The 17894-nt window shown below is 48.9% G+C and overlaps 1 protein-coding gene and 1 pseudogene across 1 annotated transcript; both read right to left on the minus strand.

The window, feature by feature from the left end:
* Window positions 1–356: 356 nt before the first annotated feature.
* On the minus strand, window positions 357–17129 carry ELOA (elongin A). The gene is made up of 11 exons (XM_047869214.1): window positions 16923–17129; window positions 12071–12127; window positions 11123–11229; window positions 8502–9687; window positions 8004–8118; window positions 7093–7248; window positions 6903–7000; window positions 5551–5731; window positions 5103–5214; window positions 4214–4389; window positions 357–2963 (listed from the first exon to the last, which is right to left on the minus strand). Exons 1-11 carry the CDS (start codon window positions 17073–17075, stop codon window positions 2902–2904), a joined length of 2403 nt encoding a protein of 800 aa, XP_047725170.1. The 5' UTR covers window positions 17076–17129; the 3' UTR covers window positions 357–2901.
* Window positions 11647–11755, minus strand: LOC125174124 (uncharacterized; annotated as a pseudogene).
* Window positions 17130–17894: the final 765 nt, after the last annotated feature.

Consider the following 17894-nt stretch of genomic DNA (forward strand, 5'->3'; position numbering starts at 1 on the left):
TACAGTCAGAGAATCTGGGTTTCAAATCCTTTCCTTGGCTGCGTTATTTCATCCTTGAGCCTCAGTTTCTGGCTGCAATAAGGGGTTAATCTCTCAGTCTCAGGATGACAAGGGACAGTGTCTGGTACCTGCAAGGTGCTTGTTTTCATCCGAGTTTCCTCCCTCTGCTCAGGGGTTCTTTACCCTCAATTCCCATCCCCCAGTCCTGCTTTGCTACAGACCTAAAACCCAACATCCTTGACGCAGCCCAGGCCAGGGATTAAGCTCTCTGCCTCACAGCCTGGGAACCACACACTCTGTGACCAGCTGCCATTCCAGGACACGGTAAGGGAGAAAGGAAAAAAGACCACAGCGCGTGGAGTTTTGTTTCGTTTTTTATTTAGACATGGAACTGTCCTTCCTTTTCATATAACTTATCTAATTAAAATATTCATCTTGGTAGTTACCACAAAAAAGTAACATAGAAAATTGTATTTACATTTTGGGACCAAAATACAAAGGAAGAGCAGGCAGATACCTTGCTCTGTTCCCTCCCACTTCCCAGAAAGAGAAAGCCCGAAGACACTGCTCATTACACCAAGGATCACAAAGGGCTCATTTGTAATTTGGTGATTCGATTCGTATGTAGTGTAGCACAGGAGAAACAAAATTGCACACGTTTTCACAAATGAGACCAAAGGTTCGACATCATCCTGTTTTGTGTCTGCTCTGCAGCCATTTCAATAACCCAGGTGAGAAGGTTGTTCAGAAATTCGGCTTTTTCTCTTCCCTCCTTACGCTTCTCACCAAGTCACATCCCTGATGCAGACACTCTTGGAGGAGGAGGAGGGAAAGATCTGGCTCTACGCAAACAGGGCCGATCAAAAGTCTTTATGTGCTAAAAATGGGTAGTGACGTCGGCGTGAACAAACAGATGTCCTTTCCTTCCTCCCTGCCTAAAGACTCCTAACAGAGGAAATTAAAATCACACACAACCGAATCTGCAGTGTGAAATACCGGTTTCAATGACAAAGACTTGAACACGCGGCTAAGAGACAAATTCAAGCTGGTGGACACCTACGGGAAGCTACTCCAGGCCAACAGATGTCTGGCACCTGGCCCAGATGTTCACTTGGCATTCGGTAAGAGGCTTCCTAATACCAGATTTGGGGAGCAGGCCCAGGCTGGGGGTGGAATGCAATACAAGCGATCAAGAGAAATGTTTTCCCCAATTCAAAAACACAGCAAATTAAAACAGGGCAACCCTTGTGTCCTGTTGCAACAGGCACCCTGCACAGCAACGCACACTGAACAATGCAGCTTCTGCTGCACAGATTCTCTGCCGGCTCCGGAATCTTCAAAGTTAGCCTGAGGTCTCCGGGATGGTTAAAAGCAGTGGACCCCATATTCTGGGCTCTGAGGGGGCTTGTCAAGAGGGAGCCTGCCAAGCTCCCAACGCTGTCCTACTAACCACGCCCTCAGTCTACCCCTTGGGTGTCTGGAGGGCAGGCACCTCAAACTTACAGCATCTGCTTCCCCTGGGTCACAACCAAGCGGGTTCCTACTAGACCAGCGCTCTCCAGCAGCCAGGAAGAGCGCTGACACTGGCCTCCTAAGTGATGTCGTTCCTCTGTCAGCTTGCAAGTGAGATCCTCCCTTCTCAGACCTGATGGGTGTCCCCCGCGTTCTCCCCCATCCTGACACTAACAGCTCAGACACTTTGCCTAAGTGGGCCGTTCCCTCCAAATTCTGGCTTAAACACCCTAGAAGTAGAGAGTGCTTCAGCTGCAGAGTTCTCTGCAAAACAGCAAATTCCTGTGCTCTCCCAATCACATGATCTTACCTTTTAAAAGAAAGGCAAAAACAAAACCCATTTCCAACACAGCATTACAACCTTTAAAACCACTCACTTCTGTTAGCAGTTCACAGGGAACACGAGATTAAAGTGCTGGCTTTTCAACCTCTGAAGTTGTGGCGGGTGGGGGCGAGGGGAGGGCACAAAAAGCCCTGCCGTGTGTTCGTGTCTCCCCCCTGCAAGCGGGGAGGAGGGAAGATAGGGGAGGGAAAAAAGCCCTAAAGTTTTGAATCAGAAATTGTAAAAATGTTGGGGTTCTGTGCAAATTGATCCCCCAAGTTTGTGTCCTCTAGTGAGCCTCAAAAAAGTGGGAACTGGCAAAAAGGCTGGGGAAAAGACTCGAGACCTTTACAAATAACCTCCTTTAATAAATACTATTTAATGAGGAAGAAAGAGATGCACCTGCATAGGAACTCAAGCAACACTGAGAAGGGCCTCTGAGGTGGAGCGAGAACACTCCATGTCGAGGCGGCCCTCTAGGGCGGGCAGCCCAGGACCCGTTCCTCACCCTCCGTGCAGCAGGCAGCACACAGGCTCTGAGGATGCCCAGCCCTCCCTCTGGACCAGGGTCCACTCAGGAGAGCTGAACTGGGACAGGGGAATGGCTTTTACTAGGTTTTTATCTAACTGTAATAAAGAACCCTGAAAATAAAAGGCTAAGTGTTTGATAGAGGACCTAAAAAAAAAAAAAAAAAAGGAAAGGAAAAAAAGAAAAAAAATACTGGGGGTAATATAAATACAATCTGGGGGCAATATTTATTAATTAAAACTATGTCTTATGGTTTACAAAGAAGCTAATTAACAACAAAAGTATAATTGACCTTAAAATCCTCAGTAAGACTGAGGCTTCACATCTTCTCCAGAATTCTGAAGTGTTCTCCAGGCAGGGAGGCAGTGGCTGCGGCACACGGGTTCACAGGTGCCCACACCTGCAGACTGTGCAGGATTCGGAGACCAAAAGGTTCCTCGGAGCAGAGGATTCTGGTCTCCTCTGGAAGTTCCATTCCCTAACCCCCATTGTCCTTGTACTCCTCCCCCAGATTTCATCTCCAAGGTGAGTCCTCAGTTTATCGTCGGGAAAACCTGTTCTTGAAAGCTTTAATCGTCTTGGCCATCATTGGGGCGATTTCTGTGGGAAGAGAAATAAGGCGGTGGTTTCAGATTGTGGCAGTTCAGACACACACTGTGAGTGGTTCACAATCAAGGCCAAGCCTTGCTGCTCTTGGCTCTGCACTATCAGAGGAATGGGTACAGCGGAAACCATTTCTGATTTCCAGCACCACAACAGCTCCACTTCCTGAGCACCTGCCGGGCCCTTGCCGATCCCCGGCTCTAATTCCAACCACGTCCCCAACCTCCCAAGAGACTGGCCGACCTGCCCCTGGTTGTGCAGTAAGCGGAAGGACTGGAATTTAACACCTAAAGGCCAGCCTGGGCCATAATTTCACTCTGTTCCACCACCCCCCGCCGCCAGTATCCAAACCAGCAAAAAGCAGCCCCTCTCACTCCCATCTGTCCAGTGCAGCAACAGGTCTAAGATGTGCTCAGTGCAGACATCACCTGTGGATGGCTGGCCTGCCCTCTTGGATGCTTAACCTGAGCACAGAAGCTTCTGCCAACACTTCTACCTGCCCGTGGGTCTTGAAGTGAATCCAGAAGCATGCTTTTTTAAATGTTTATTTTTGAGAGAGACAGAGAAAGAGAATAAGAGAGGGACAGAGAGAGGGAGACAGAAGATCTGAGTGGGCTGTGCATTTTCAATTTATTTTTGAGAGAGAGAAAGCGTGAGCAGGACAGTTGTAGAGAGAGAGGGCGACAGAGGATCTGAAGCGGGCTCCGAGCTGACAGCGACGAGCCCAATGTGGGGCTTGAACTCACGAACCAGGAGATCGTGACCTGAGCTTCTGAAGTCAGATGCTCAACCAACTGAGCCACCCAGGTGCCCCTCACAGAAGCATGGTTTTAACAGGCAGACACCCCCTTAGAATACTGGGGACAGTCTATGGTAAAACTTAATAAAATGTAAAATATGCACAACTAGATATGAAAACACAAAACTCAGAAGCTGGAATGATAGGTCGTAAACCCTCAATAAGATGGACTACAAGCAGTTAATAACCGTCACGAACCCCTGGAGAAACAGGTTTACACGTAGGTAAACGAAGCGGCGTGCCAAAATGAGTATTCCCCGCAATCGTTATTTGCAAGAGAACTCGTGCACTGCAACCAAAGCAGGGGACGGAGGCACCCACATCGAGCCCAGCCATGCGCAGAGCACGTATGCCTCGTCTGGCACGCATGGCGTAATACGACGATAAAGACGCTATGGAGCTCAAATGCCGTTTTGAAATATCTGGGCGTGAACCCCAAGTCACTTACTCTTCACAGTCGGTTTCCTAGGATCATAGGAAACAGTGCTGAGCACGGGAGCCAAGTGGGCACCGCTGGTGCTCGGACCATCATAGGCGGGCTCCTCGGGGCTGGCGCTGAAGCTGTTGCTGCCACTGCCGGAAGGAGTGTGGCTGTTTCCGGTGGGGTATGGGGCCGGCTTAATCCTGCAACACAGAGCAGGCTAGTTAGTCCTGAGTGTGACGGATCTGCCCTCAGCACCGACAGCCTGAAGCTGGCCTCTCTGAGGAAGACCCAGTTTTGTGGCTCTGACCAGTGGACGCGAACACCCGAGATCCTGGTGATGACACAGAGACGACAGAGTTTAGCCCTTCAGAATGAATGATCATCTCAACTCCATTTTCACCCTTTAGGTGTGAATCCGTATTTTTCAAATGCTAATGTGACTTAGATTATATAGTCATCACAGCAGCATGGTTTACTTATTTATTTATTTTTTTAGTTTTTAAAAAAGCAATCTCTACCCTCAACATGGGGCTCAAACAACCCGAAGGTCAAGAGTTGCATGCCCCACTGACTGACCCAGCGAGGCGTCCCAGCCGCCGTTGGTTTCAATGGGGAAAGGGGAAAGCACGAGGGAGTATCTCCCAGAAGCCAGGTCCTGTTCTCCATTGACTCTTGACCCCCTGAGAGGCAGGAATAATTGTCCACCTACGCTGCAGCCACGGAAGTGGTGGCTCGGGGAGGGCACGTGCTGAGCTGGTCAAGGTCGGCCTCCAGAACCCTTGACCTGCACTGCCATGCTCTCACCCCAAAAGTGAACTGCTTCCTGCCCCTGGGCTGCCTCAGAGGGTTGGGTAACAAGCTCCCGGGGTTCTTTTCCGCGGGCGCAAGGAGACCCTGGAGGTGCAGAGCTCACCTAATTTTCTCAGGCACAGCTGCTCCTCCGGTCCCAAACTTCTCCTGTCTCCGCCGAACATCACGAGGGGGCTTGGCCACAGAGTTGACAAAGGCCATCTTTGCCTGCCGGCCTGTAGAGAAATAGGGAGATCGACACCTGCCTTTTCGAGCAGAGACGCTACTGTTCTTTTAATAATGTACACTGGTAAGAGACAAAACCTTCCCAGGTGCTCCCAAAGCTAGGAGATTCTCAACGCTGAAAACCCCTGTAGGCAGTAAGTGTACTGACCGAAGACACGCTCCATCCCTGCACCCCTTCTGCAAAAGCAGGCCAGATACAGGAGCCAGAGGCTACATGAGCCCAGCCCACCAAGGCCCTGCTGTCGATCAGAGCACAGGGCTCACTGTTTCGCCAGATCACCTCATCCTGCTCGGCTCCCCACTGCCACCCCCTCGCCCCCCTCTACCTTTGGGCTTATTGGCATGTGCAGATCGGATATTCTTTGTCAGTACTCGTAGCCGCTGCTCCCGGGCATCCTGAAGCCGCAGGTACATCTCCCGCCACGACTCATACTCTTCCGGCCTTTCTTCCTTAAAGTCTCGGTGACAATGAACTTTCCATAATTGATCTGTTTCCTCAATTAATACCTAAAATCAGAACCAGGGCATCATTTATATGTAAGCACTCTGACAGATTTCTTTTCCATCCTTCATCACCTCAGGCTGACCACTTTCCTCCTAATGATTTTTTTTGGTCCTTGTAGTAGTAGTATATTAAAATACCACAATTCTAGAAAAAAAAAATCACTATATTAAAAACACGTTAAGGGGGCATCTGGGTTAACCCAGGTTGGTTAAGCGTCTGTGCTGACAGCACAGAGCCTGCCTAGGATTCTCTCCCCCCTTCTCTCTGCCCAACCCCCCCCCCCCCACCTCAAATAAACTTAAAAATGTTAAGTGCAAGGCACTGTACTAGCTGCTTTTGGGGGGTTGTGGGACTAGGAGAGAAGACAACACAGAAACTAGCTTAAGATCAGTCTTTCTCTGGGGCTCCTGGGTGGCTCAGTCGCTTAAGCATCTGACTCTTGATTTTGGCTCAGGTCAGAAGCTCATGGTTTGTGGGTTTGAGCCCCATGTTGGGCTCTGCACTGACAGTGTGGAGCCAGCCTGGAACTCTCTTTCCCCCTCTGCCCCTCCCCAGCTCGTGCTCAAGCTCATGCTCTCTCTCTCTCAAAATAACTAAATGAACTTTAAAAAGGAAAAAAAAGGTTAGTCTTTTCCTTTAAGGAAACCAGTGACAGGTAGACCTGGCATGAAGTCACATCCAGGCACTTTCCCGGCACTCCCTGCAACTGTCACCCGCAAGGGTTCAGAATTAGAGACAGCCAGCTAATGTGATCGAATGACCTTTATGTCCCGGCATTACAGGAAAGATATTTGGACAGACCTGGATGCCTCTGGGACACACCCAGCCGACCTGTGCTCTTCTATATTCACCAGACACCGAGTGTCGAAAACAAAGCTCTGTCCCTGCCCTGGATCCCAGAGGCCGAGCTGCCAGAATTCTCCCTTGACCTGTGACCAGGCGAGCTAAGGAGAAGGGTCGGTAACGTTTTCCCGGTCCTTTTGAAGCTCACTTTGAAGCCAGAGCAGGTGCTAAAAACACGCACGTTTACAGGCCCACGGGCAAACCAACAGGCCCACAACAGTGAACCGACCCGTGCCACCGCCCTTCACCCACTACGGATTCAGAGACAAAGCTACTTCTGGAGACGCGAGCCCGACGAGGGCCCTCTCTGCACCCAAACAGGATACTCACGTGATTGCATTCCTCTATGCGGTACAGTTGATCAGGCGTACACCTCTCCAAAACGGGTTCGAGGACAGAATACGGGACGCCTCCCACTTCAAAGATCGCTGCAGAGAATCAAAGGTGGAAGTGTCGAATATTGGCCAGCCCCGCCAAGGCCACAATGGGGTTAAGAGCAAGAGAAAAGCGTGGGACTTACAATCGATGTTGTTTTTAAGTACCCGGATGCACTGCTGGTGCAAGGTCATCATTTTGGGGAGATAGGCACACTTGGAGCCAGAATACACCTGCATCTTGGAATTCATTCTCCGTCCGGTGAATCCAGCTTCTTCCTCTTCCTGGGGTGAAGACAGTGCTGCAGGGCAAGGACAGCAGGACCGCGCGTCACACAGGGCACTAAGCTGTGCAGGGAAAGCTCTCCTTCTCTCCCCTCTCCTCAGCCTCCCACTGCCCTTTCCCAAAGGCCACCAGGGCTACCGGTTTCTTGTGTGTATTCTTCTAGCGAGTCTATGCAAAAATAAGTAAATATGTATTTCATTCCTTTTTCACCGATTAAAAAACCCCCACTATCAACTTTTTTCATTTGCCACATTTTAGAAATCATCCTATGTCAGACACAGACCTTCCCACATTTTTTTACAGCTATACAGGAGGCCACTGTGTGCGTGACCACGGTTCATGTGATTGGTCTCTTGCTGAGCGACCCTTATGTGGCTTCTAATTCTTCTGCTATTAAAACTAGACCTTTTTTTTTTTTTTTAAAGATAAAAAGCTCACGTACAACATATGAAGGGTAGCTAGTAACCGCAGCAAAGATTTACTGAACATTCACCCTGTGGAAAAACCCAGAGTTAAGAGCTTTACCAGCATTATCATTTTTAATCCACTTAGTAAGTCAGACACCATTATCAGGTCCACTTATGGAGCATGAGACTGAAATCCAAGGAAATGATTATCCAAGTTCATAGAACGTGAAGCCAGAGCTGGGATTCACACCCAAGCCGTCAAACTCCAGAGCCCAGGACACTAGAAAGCTCACCCAAATCTTATGACATCGTGAACAAATTTTTAAAATCTTTGTTCCATTCAGAAAAGAACGCAGAAAATTACCTTTTCGCTTTGGTGGGAAGGAGGACATCAATTCCAGGGTAGGAAGCGGCCGGTAATTGGCCTGGATCACGGGTAACGGGAGGTCTGGCAACACGGGCAATGCATCAGCGGGAACCTGCGGTGAGAACACCAGTAACCGGACAGCCCGCTGGGCAAGCACAGCTCCCCGCCCTCGGCCGACTGCCAGCCGCGGTGACCAGGCAGGCGACTTCACGAGCAGACCCAGGCTGGAGGAGGGCCGTCGGTCAGGTCTGACACCACCGAGGGCAGGAGATACACCGGGATGGGCCCAGCACAGCGGGACACCTCCGAAAACACTCGTCTTGGGTACTAGCTACACCCTGGCAGCACCTCCAAAGGCCTGGAGGCGATTACTTCAAACTGAAACGGCAGGCCACGAAAAAGCCAGCCAAGCACGACAGCGGCAAGACAAGTCCTGGGAACTGTGCGGGGCCAGATGCTCTGACTGGGAAGCCACCAAGGGGCCGAAGGGCTTACCTTTTTCAGCTTGGCTGAATCGGCTCCAGCTGGCTGAAGCTTCTCGGACTTGTTTTCATTTACCTTAGGTAATTTCTGAACGGAGTCCAAGTTTTTATTAGTGCTTTTCGAATCAGTTTTTTTAAGTCCTTTTTCTCCAAGAGTCGTGGCTGAGGCTTTCACAATCTTTTTCTTTTTCTTCCGGGGCTGGTCGTAGCTGAGGTAGGACTCAAAAGACATAGTGGGCTGCTCAAATTCATCATCCATATCTGCCTCCTCAACCTTAGGGAGGGAGCCCACTGACTTTCTATCTGAATGAGAAGTTTTTACCTTCCCTTCTGAAGTTTTTAGGTTGTTGGAACCCCTCTCTTTCACCTTGGGCAGCGGGTCTCCCGCCCCCTTTCCTACATCTAAGCTGTCTAGACTCTGCTTATTTTTGTCCGATTTGGTTTTCTCTGGGTCTCTGTGCTTTGGCTTGTTTTTAAGGTGGTTGTCTGAAGCAACTTCCAAGGGGGGTAAAAACTTCTTCTTGGTGCTGCCCTCTTTCTCCTTCTCTTTCTTGACACTAGAGGGTGGTTTCTCCTTCGTGCTATCCCCTGAGAGCGGCCTTCGGTTTTCCTCTTTGGAGACAGACTTGTGTGATTTCTCTCTGCTCAAAGATGCCTTCCCGTCTCCCCTGGCATCCACTGGACGTTTTTCCTTGTAAGAAGATCTGTGCTCCTTGTTCTGACTCACAACCCCTTTCCCCTGGGGATCCCCCAGGTGTCGGTCCTGACTGACCCCCAGTCTGTCCTGAAAGGCATTACTGTGGCCTTTCCCAGGCTTCTGATGTGGGACAAAGGGCTCATGATCTTCCTCCGGGGATCTGTAATGGTCTGTGGACATTTGATGGGGACTGGCAGATGACGGAGGGGACTGAACATGGCCGTAATCAGAAGATTCGTGGTCTGAAGAGTAAACGGGGGAAACTCTATGGCACCTCTTTCTCTCGTCTCTCCTCTCTTGAACGTGAGACACTTTGTGAGTTCTCTCAGGTTCCGAGAGTTTCCTGTGTTTTTTCTGCCTGTGATCAGGACTATAGGATTGGCTACTGGAGGCTTTCCAGTTTTCCTGGTAGTCCCCCTCTGTCTCCTCCTTCTGAACAGCATCCCTGGGGCGCTTCCGGGAATTGCTCTTGTCAAAGTCCTGTTCATCAGGCTCGGAGTTTCTAGAATAAAAGAAAAAGCAGATAAAGCAGATATAAAATCAGTGTAATCTTTGTTCAGAGGACAAAGTCATAGAACCTGAACTCACAAAAATAGATGGAAACAGATGCAGAGTTAGACACAAGGTCTTGGGAAGAGGGTGAATGGATTCTGCTCTATGATACTCCACTGTTGTGAGACTGGGAAAACTCAAATATTCAACCGATGGAAAACGATACGTTTAAGTACAGGATACAAAGATCAAATATCTTGGGGACATGAAAAATGCTTTGGGGGCGCCTGGGTGGCGCAGTCGGTTAAGCGTCCGACTTCAGCCAGGTCACGATCTCGCGGTCCGTGAGTTCGAGCCCCGCGTCGGGCTCTGGGCTGACAGCTCAGAGCCTGGAGCCTGTTTCCGATTCTGTGTCTCCCTCTCTCTCTGCCCCTTCCCCGTTCATGCTCTGTCTCTCTCTGTCCCAAAAATAAATAAACGTTGAAAAAAAAAAAAAATTAAAAAAAAAAAAAGAAAAATGCTTTGAAGTTTTTCAAAACAGGGACAATTTAACTTGTTATGTTAAAAAGGGGGCTGGGGCGTCTGGGTAGCTCCACAGGTTAAGGGTCTGACTCTTGATTTTGGCTCAGATCATGATCTTGTGGTTCATGGAATCGAGCCCCACATCGGGCTCTGGGCTGACAGTACAGAGCCTGCTTGGGACTCTCTCTCTCTCTCTCTCTCTCTCTCTCTCTCTCTCTGCCCCTCCCCTGCTCACCTGTGCAGAAGTACGCAAAATAAATAAACCAACCTTTAAAAAAAAAAAAAAAAAAGATGGGGGTAGGTGCTATTGCAACACCTGGCTGGTTGGAGGATGCCACTCTTGATCTCAGGGTTTGTGAGTTCAGGCCCCATGACAGGTGTAGATTACTTAAAAATGAAATCTTAAAAAAAATGGAGGGGAGCAGGCCATTATTTATATAGTTTGTTCCCAGCTGTATACAAACATTTTTTAAAAAGAGGGGAGAGGAATGTCTGGCTCTTAATTTCAACTCAGGTCATGATCTCACAGTTCTGAGATCAAGCCCTGTGTTGGGCTCTTCAATGAGTGTGAAGTGAAGCCTGCTTGAGATTCTCTCCCTCCCTCTCACTCTGCCCCTCTCCCCTGTGTGCATCACACACTCTCTCTCTAAAAATAAAAAAGAGTAGAAAGAAACATACCAAAATACTAATAATGCTTATGTTCGGATGGTAGAATTACAAAAAAATTTCATTCTTATTTCCATTTTTTAATATTTTCTAAAATCCTATAATGATCACGAATTATTTTTATAATCAAGGCCAAATAAATGTTTTAAATAAGAAGGCAGAGAAGGAATAATAAAACGTATCCTGTCTGTAAACATTCTAGGTACCATACTGAAGCATGAGGTTGAGCAAACCTACAGAGTAATCAACATTCTTACCGCTCCACAGGAACCAGCTTCTTCCACTGGGCCACTAGGTCCCTGGCAAAGCTTCCGACATGCTCATGTTTTCGTAAGCTATTTACTGTTTTCCCAACCCCGGTCTCCTACAAATTTGACAGAAGAATTGTTAGAGGGTTGTGGAACTAGGCTCACAACTTTCCGAAGAAATAAGGCCTCTTGCTTTGAGAAACTCCTTCCTTAAACATATGTTGCAAGTCTCAACACAAAATTACTTTGTGTCTATGCCTCAAAGCTCTAATGACACACAGTAGCAAAGCACACGACTCCAAAGAGAAAAAACAATATATTAAAATACTTCCAGAACTTTAAGGATAAATAACAAGAGTGATTATGGCAGGTGGCAGGCATTGAGCTAAGAGCTTCGCATACAATGTCTCAATGAGTCCTTAAAACAACTCTGTGAGGCAGGAATCTGTCCAGTTATTAGCCAGAAGTCCTAGAACGTGGATCTGAACCCAACACTAACTGATGCCAAAGTCAAAGTTCTTTTAATTTTTTTTTTTAATTCTAAGATAAAATTCACCATTTTATTATTATTTTTTTTTATTAGCAATAATCGTACCTTGGGTAAACCTCATTGGCCACGATAATGCCACACTGCGCAAAGCTCATTTTAACCATTTTAAAGTGTATGGTCTGTTGGTTTCCAGAACACTCACAATACTGCACAACCATCACCACTGATTCCAGAACATTTCCGTAAACCTACAGAGAAACCCCATTCCTCCCAACTTCCTCCACCTCCCTACTTTCGGGCCTATGGATCTGCCTGTTCTGGACATTTCACATAAATAGAACCATACGTTATGTGGCCTTGTGTCTGGCTTCTTTCACTTTCAAAGCCCATGCTTTTAACCTTACTGTACAATCCCTCCCAGTGGGAAGGGGATGGAATATAGTTATATAATATCTAACAGTTCTTACCGCAAGAATGTCTACTGTAATAGGCAAGGTGGAGAGTTTCTTCAAATATTTCAAGAGCTGTAGAGAGAATAAAAAAAAACATTAATTTCTATAAAATCAGAACCACTCACTGGAAGATAATATCGGACAGTTAAGTGCTTATTGAGTTCTAAGTGTTATACAGTAGTAAGTATGGTTATTATCTCTATTTTACAAGTGTGAAAACAGGCTCAGGAAAGTGAAGTTACTTGCCCCAGGACGCAACAAGGGCCAGATACACGCGGGTCTGTGACTTTAGATTGCCTGCTTTCAATTACTGTGCAACACCAAGGTGAGAGAACACTTAAAGAGAACCAGACCTACCAACTCTAACAAAAATCAACAACTATCACTGCCCCAGTTTTGAGAGAGAATTTCTGAGAAAGGTACCAATTTAGGGAAATTACCCATGAACCCAGCACAAAGGAAAGTAAGGAGGAGAAGAGGTTTCTCCAGGAAAAGGGTATCGTGTTTCCAGGAAGAGTCACAGTTTAACAGAATTGTTTTTTTGATACAAGTGGGAATTTCAAGACCTGCGTCAAGTTGCCAGAATCAGAGCTTTGCTGGTGCAAATGGTGAACACAAAATGTCTGGGTAGATTAGAAAACTGATCTGGGTTTGGCCACATTTCCTTTCTGTAGTCCTAAAACTAGGTCAAAATCAGGAGAGCAGAGCTGTTGAGACAGAGTTCCGGAGTTGGGGACACGCTTCAGTTTGGCCCTGTCATCACCCTGCTGGGCGATCTTGTGCAAGTCATTAACCTTCTTGAACCTCAGTTACTTCATCTGCAAAAAAGGAACTGATCCTGTCTCTTTACGACGTTACAAGCTGTGAGGATTCTCAGAGACAAACCATGTGCAGTCCTGGGCCACAGTGCCTGGAATAGTAACAGTGACTACCCCTTACATTTCAGCATCAGATAACAAGATCTGCCCCCTTTCCACCATAAGAGCTCCATAAATGTTTTGGTTTTTTTTAATGCTTATCATTAATCATTTCATTCATCAACTGACAGCTCTTTCAATGTCTCCCCTTGATCGTCAACCAGAGAGTCCCCAGCTAATTCCTACTTACTCCATTTGTACCCTAAGTTATGATTGGCTATACCTCTTTCTAGGACACGTGTATATGGATATAAAACACACTTAGCCTTCAAGGGGTGCTGCAATGTACAAAAAATAGTAACTGTGACTACCTTCACATTTCAGCATCAGGTAAGATCTGCCCTTTTCCATGTGTAAACCAGTCTGTGATTGGTATGCCATATGGCTATTAGGTGTAGGAGAAAGTATGTTCTTCTGGTCATTCTACTTCAATAATTACTCAACTCAGTCTCTAGGCAGAGCGACTGGATCACCAGTGATAATCTTGTTTGGCTGGGAATAAATGAGAAGCCAAGGGATGTATCTAGGGAGTTTCACCTTCATAGCTGAATGAAAATTATTCTCCACTTCAAATTTGATTACCACCATCATCCATCCAACTCAGGATAAAGTTTACGCGTGTTTCTGGTCACCCAAGCTATGGGTGCAAAGATTAATGCTAATTCCATTTCTTAAAGGGAAATTCAGGGTCATCGTAGAGGTTAAAAATGGGTTGTCTCCCCTAATGCCATTCCCTGGAAGATATTTATAGACCATCTATTGTGTGTCCGCTACTATGCTAGTAAGTTCTTACATGTGTTACTGCATTTCATCTTCGTTAACCAACTCTATGAAGTGGATACTTTTCTCCCCATTTTAGATACTGAAGCAGTCCAGTAAGGTTAGGTCCCTTGCCTAATGAGCTAGTAAGTCAAGTGTGTCTACAAAAGCATGAACTACAAAGACAGGAGAAACATCCAACACAATGACACTGTCCTTAGAAAATAAGAAAATAGAACAGGAGCTTATGTGCCTGGAAACAAAGCTGAAGAGCTCGTCCTCAGTATTACCTTGTCAGACAGTTTAAAGTTCACAGAGTAAAGGAGGTCACCACAGGGAGTCCCAGGACCTCTACAAAGCCAACATATACAGATGGGGCCAGAAGTCATTGAGGGAGTGTTCATCTCAAAGCCTAACACTAATTGTGAAGTGTAAATGCTGCCTTTCTGCTTTGCTTTGGGTTAGCAGGGGTGACTTGAGAGCAGACAAAACTAAAACCCTGGGATTTTCAAAGTGACTGCGTGCACCATAAGAGAAAAAGGGCTCCAGAGCCCTTCTATTTTCAATGAGGTTCAAGAAAGAACAAAGCAGTACCAAGGTAAAAAGCACTTTGGGCATCGTCAGGTAGGTGGAAACTTGCTGTTATCAAGCCAAGGGACCAACTGCAGAGTTTGCAAGAACTGATAATAGCTCATTGAGAAACGCCAAACATTTGCACAGTACACGCTTAGGAATCTCAGCTGTCCTTTGCACACCCCCTTCAACCCAAAGAGCAAGAAGATGTTCCTGATGTTGACCCCTTGTTCTCCACTTGCTATCTGTGTTCTAGGTAGTTTTCACATTCAAAATGTAACACAGGACAGGTAACTTTACCACCCCTGAAAACTTGTTTCCAATTAAACGGTAGGAGCCAAGTGACCCTGACCCGATACCTTTTCCTCAAGTGAGCCCACATCGCTGATAGACTTAAAGCAGAAAACAAAGTTACAGTTAAACACCTACGTTTAATAGGAGTAAATCCATGAACATAGGTCTGGAATCAACCCTTTGGCTAATAATGGTTTGAAAATGCGAGTTAGCTGCAAAGTCAATACTGCTATATAATCATCTTGCAATTTCAAGAACAACCTGTGGGAGCTTGTTGGGTTAACAGAAGGCTGAGAAGGCCAGTGTGCCAGCTTGCAGTTTTCCCCTCTGCAGTTAGCTCATTTCTGAATGCCAACTATTGTGTCCTTTGCAAAAAGGATCTCCCAACATTTTCTCTCATCTTCATAATGCAAAACCAGGAGTTCTGGATGATCTGCGATCTGGGAAGTGAAAGCCCAAATACTCACGATAATCACTAATAACTCAAGTAGGATGAGACACCAACAAACCTTTTCCTAATTTGAAATTTCATGCACACCGACTACTAGAAGAGCTACTTCAAAATTTAAATTCCAGTGGAAAAGGACTATGGATACTACCTGGCACTTTCTTTTTCTTTTTTTTTTTTTTTAAACCTTATAGTAATAAAGACCAAACTGGCAGGGAGGGGGTAGAACATAATACTGCTTTAAGGTTTTAAACATCAGTCACAAACCTACAGTGTTCAGGAAAACCAGCTAGTGCTCGGAAATAACGACCACTTATTAGATGTCCACAAAGGGTTATTGTAAAAAGAAACTTGTAAATACGTCTGGCCACTAGGAACTGAAGCTGCAACAGACTATATACCATAAACTGAAAGCATTTACGTTTTCACAGATTCAAAACTAAGATGGCTTCCTGAGCCATACCTCTTTGAGCCAGGTATGCATAAGAAGTTAAAGAGTGGCCTGATGGTGAGCTACAGCGTACAGCTTTCAGAAGTGGAGAAAAAAAGCCACCTCGGCCAGGCGCCAGGCTCGAAACAAGGCGAAGAGAAAGGAGTCCTTCAAAAACAATCAATCTGTAGAGTGGTGACTAAGATCTACCGAGCACTTCCTATAAGACTGGCCTTCCCTCCCCTGAGTGGAGTCCTAGGAAGCAGGTGAGCAAACAGACTCAGCAAAGAAGTCCCCAGTGTCCATGGCTGGGAAATGGATTAGAACCCACACGTTAAGGCCACTTCATCTCCACTCCTTTCCTCCATTAGTCGGTCTTCAAAAGGCACTCTGGGGCTCAGAGATCCAACTCAGGACCTGCACACTCCAGCCAGAGTGCTCAGGGGGAACGTCTGACGCCTAAGTGTTTTCATCAGTGTAGTTCGGTTTTCAAAAAACTCTAACATCCAGACACTGTCCCAGACTCTGAGAAGCGGGATAAAGTCGAGAGAGTGGGAGGAATGCATTTAACTTAAGAAAACTGTCTAAAAAACAAAACAAACCCCTGAAAACTCGCTGAGTGCAATTAAAAATGGTTGCCCATCGTGCACAGCAACGAGGAAAGGTGGCTCTTACCTTTCCATCAAGGCCAGAAGGAAACGAGCTGCTAACTCCTAACCTTTTTTTTTTTTTTTTTTTTTTTTTTGGTTTGTTCCAATTGCAACCAAGTTCTTAGGCGTACCTGCAGCTAGGGGACGCGAGGTTTATTTTGTTTTGTTCTGAAAGGATTTACCGAGAAAGCGAAAAGGTCCGCGTTCTCGCATCAAGCCGGAGAGCCGTACGAACGTCTCTGAGAGACGCAGGACCCCACACCGAGCCCAGACGCCACGGGAGCCCAGGCAGAACCGGCTCCTTCTCCCTCCGGACAAACATCCGAAGACACCGAGCCATCGCACACATTTCGCAGCGAGAGGGCCAGCTCCAGCGAGCTCGCCCCGCGGGGAAAGCTGGCCCGGGCCGCCTCCGGAGCGGCCCCGGTCGGCTCGCCGCGTCCGCCAGGAGCGCGCCCCTGCCGCCCGGAGCCCGCGGGCGCCCCCGTCCCGGGCCCGGGAGGCGGGGACGCCGGGAGCAGAGGGGGGGGGGAGGGGGGGAGCGGGGGTGGGGTGGGGAGGGAGCCCCGGCCGGCCGAGGCCCCGCGCCCTCCGTGCGCCCCCCGCCCTCCGCGTGGGCAGCGGCCAATGGCCGCGAACTTCCCGACCCAGGCCGCAGCCCCCGGCGGGGCCTGGCCCCGGGTCCGAGCCCCCGCGGCCCCGGCCGATCGGGAAGGGGCCGCGCCCGGGCCCGCGACCGTTACCGGGCCGCGCCGCGCCCAGCGCCCGCCCCGCTCCGCGCTGCCCGCTCGCTCACCTTCTTCGGGTCCGGGTTCGCGGCCAGGCGCGCCTGCAGCTTCTCCACAACTTGGAGCGCCGACTCCGCCGCCATCGCTGTCACTGGCGCGGCCTCCTCGCCGGAACTGGGCTCGCGTCGCGTCCTCGGGCCGCAGCTCCGCCCTCCGTGCATCCCCGGCGGAGACGGAAGCGACTGGCCCCTTCCGGGCCTCGGCGGCGGCGGCGGCGGCGAGGCGGGGGGGGGGGGGGGGGGGGGGGAGGAGGGGGGCGCGGGGGGCCGGCCGGCTGCAGGCCCCGCCCCCAGGGCCGGGGGCCGGGTCCCCAGCTCCGGCTCGGCGGCCGCGTGCGGGCAGCTGGGCCGCGTGGGCCCGGTAACGCCGCTCGGGTCCTCGGCGCGCGGAGCCCACGGCCGGCCGACCTCTCCGCCGTCCGGGCACCGCGGAACGCAGCCCCCCGCGCCGACCCTGCCTTTAAGGGCCACCCTCGCCACGCCCCCGGGCCGTGAGCCACGCCCTGATTCACACCTGTCAGCGGTTCCGGGCCGGCCCACCGGGAGTGCGCCGAGCCGAAGGGCAGCCACTCCGGGTGGAGCGCGCTGGGCGCCAGTGCTCCGTCGGGCTACCTTAATTTCACCCTCAGCGCAGCCCCATTTTACAGATGAGGGAACAGGCTCAGGGAAACCAAATTAACCCGCATGTGGTCACACAACAGGCAAGAGATGAAGCTGGAATGTAACCTGAATGGTTTGGGTCAACCGTGAGGGCGCGTCTCTGAGTAGATCGAGGAATTGAGGGCCACAGGGAGAAAGGGATGTGTGAAGTCAAACAACTCAGCTACTTGAGGTCCTATAGGCACCACGTAAATACATCCTGAATGAATGGATGAAAGGCTGTTTCCTCTGAAGCAGTGGGGCCTGAATCAGACCCGCCCAAGACACCATCCTAGAAGCACTAAATTATAATCACTAACAAAAGAACAAAGACGGGCGCCT

The sequence above is a fragment of the Prionailurus viverrinus genome, chromosome C1 (genome assembly GCF_022837055.1).
Source record: "Prionailurus viverrinus isolate Anna chromosome C1, UM_Priviv_1.0, whole genome shotgun sequence".
Taxonomy (NCBI): Eukaryota; Metazoa; Chordata; class Mammalia; order Carnivora; family Felidae; genus Prionailurus; species Prionailurus viverrinus.

Bases quoted from the DNA above. Each gene is read 5' to 3' on its own strand.
- ELOA (XM_047869214.1), bottom strand. From the start codon at position 17,075: ATGCACGGAGGGCGGAGCTGCGGCCCGAGGACGCGACGCGAGCCCAGT. The intron at 12,128-16,922 runs GTGAGCGAGCGG...TTCTCTCTACAG, and splicing joins CGAACCCGGACCCGAAGAAG to CTCTTGAAATATTTGAAGAA. The intron at 5,215-5,550 runs GTAGAGGGGGGC...ATTTCTCTACAG, and splicing joins ACATGCCAATAAGCCCAAAG to GCCGGCAGGCAAAGATGGCC.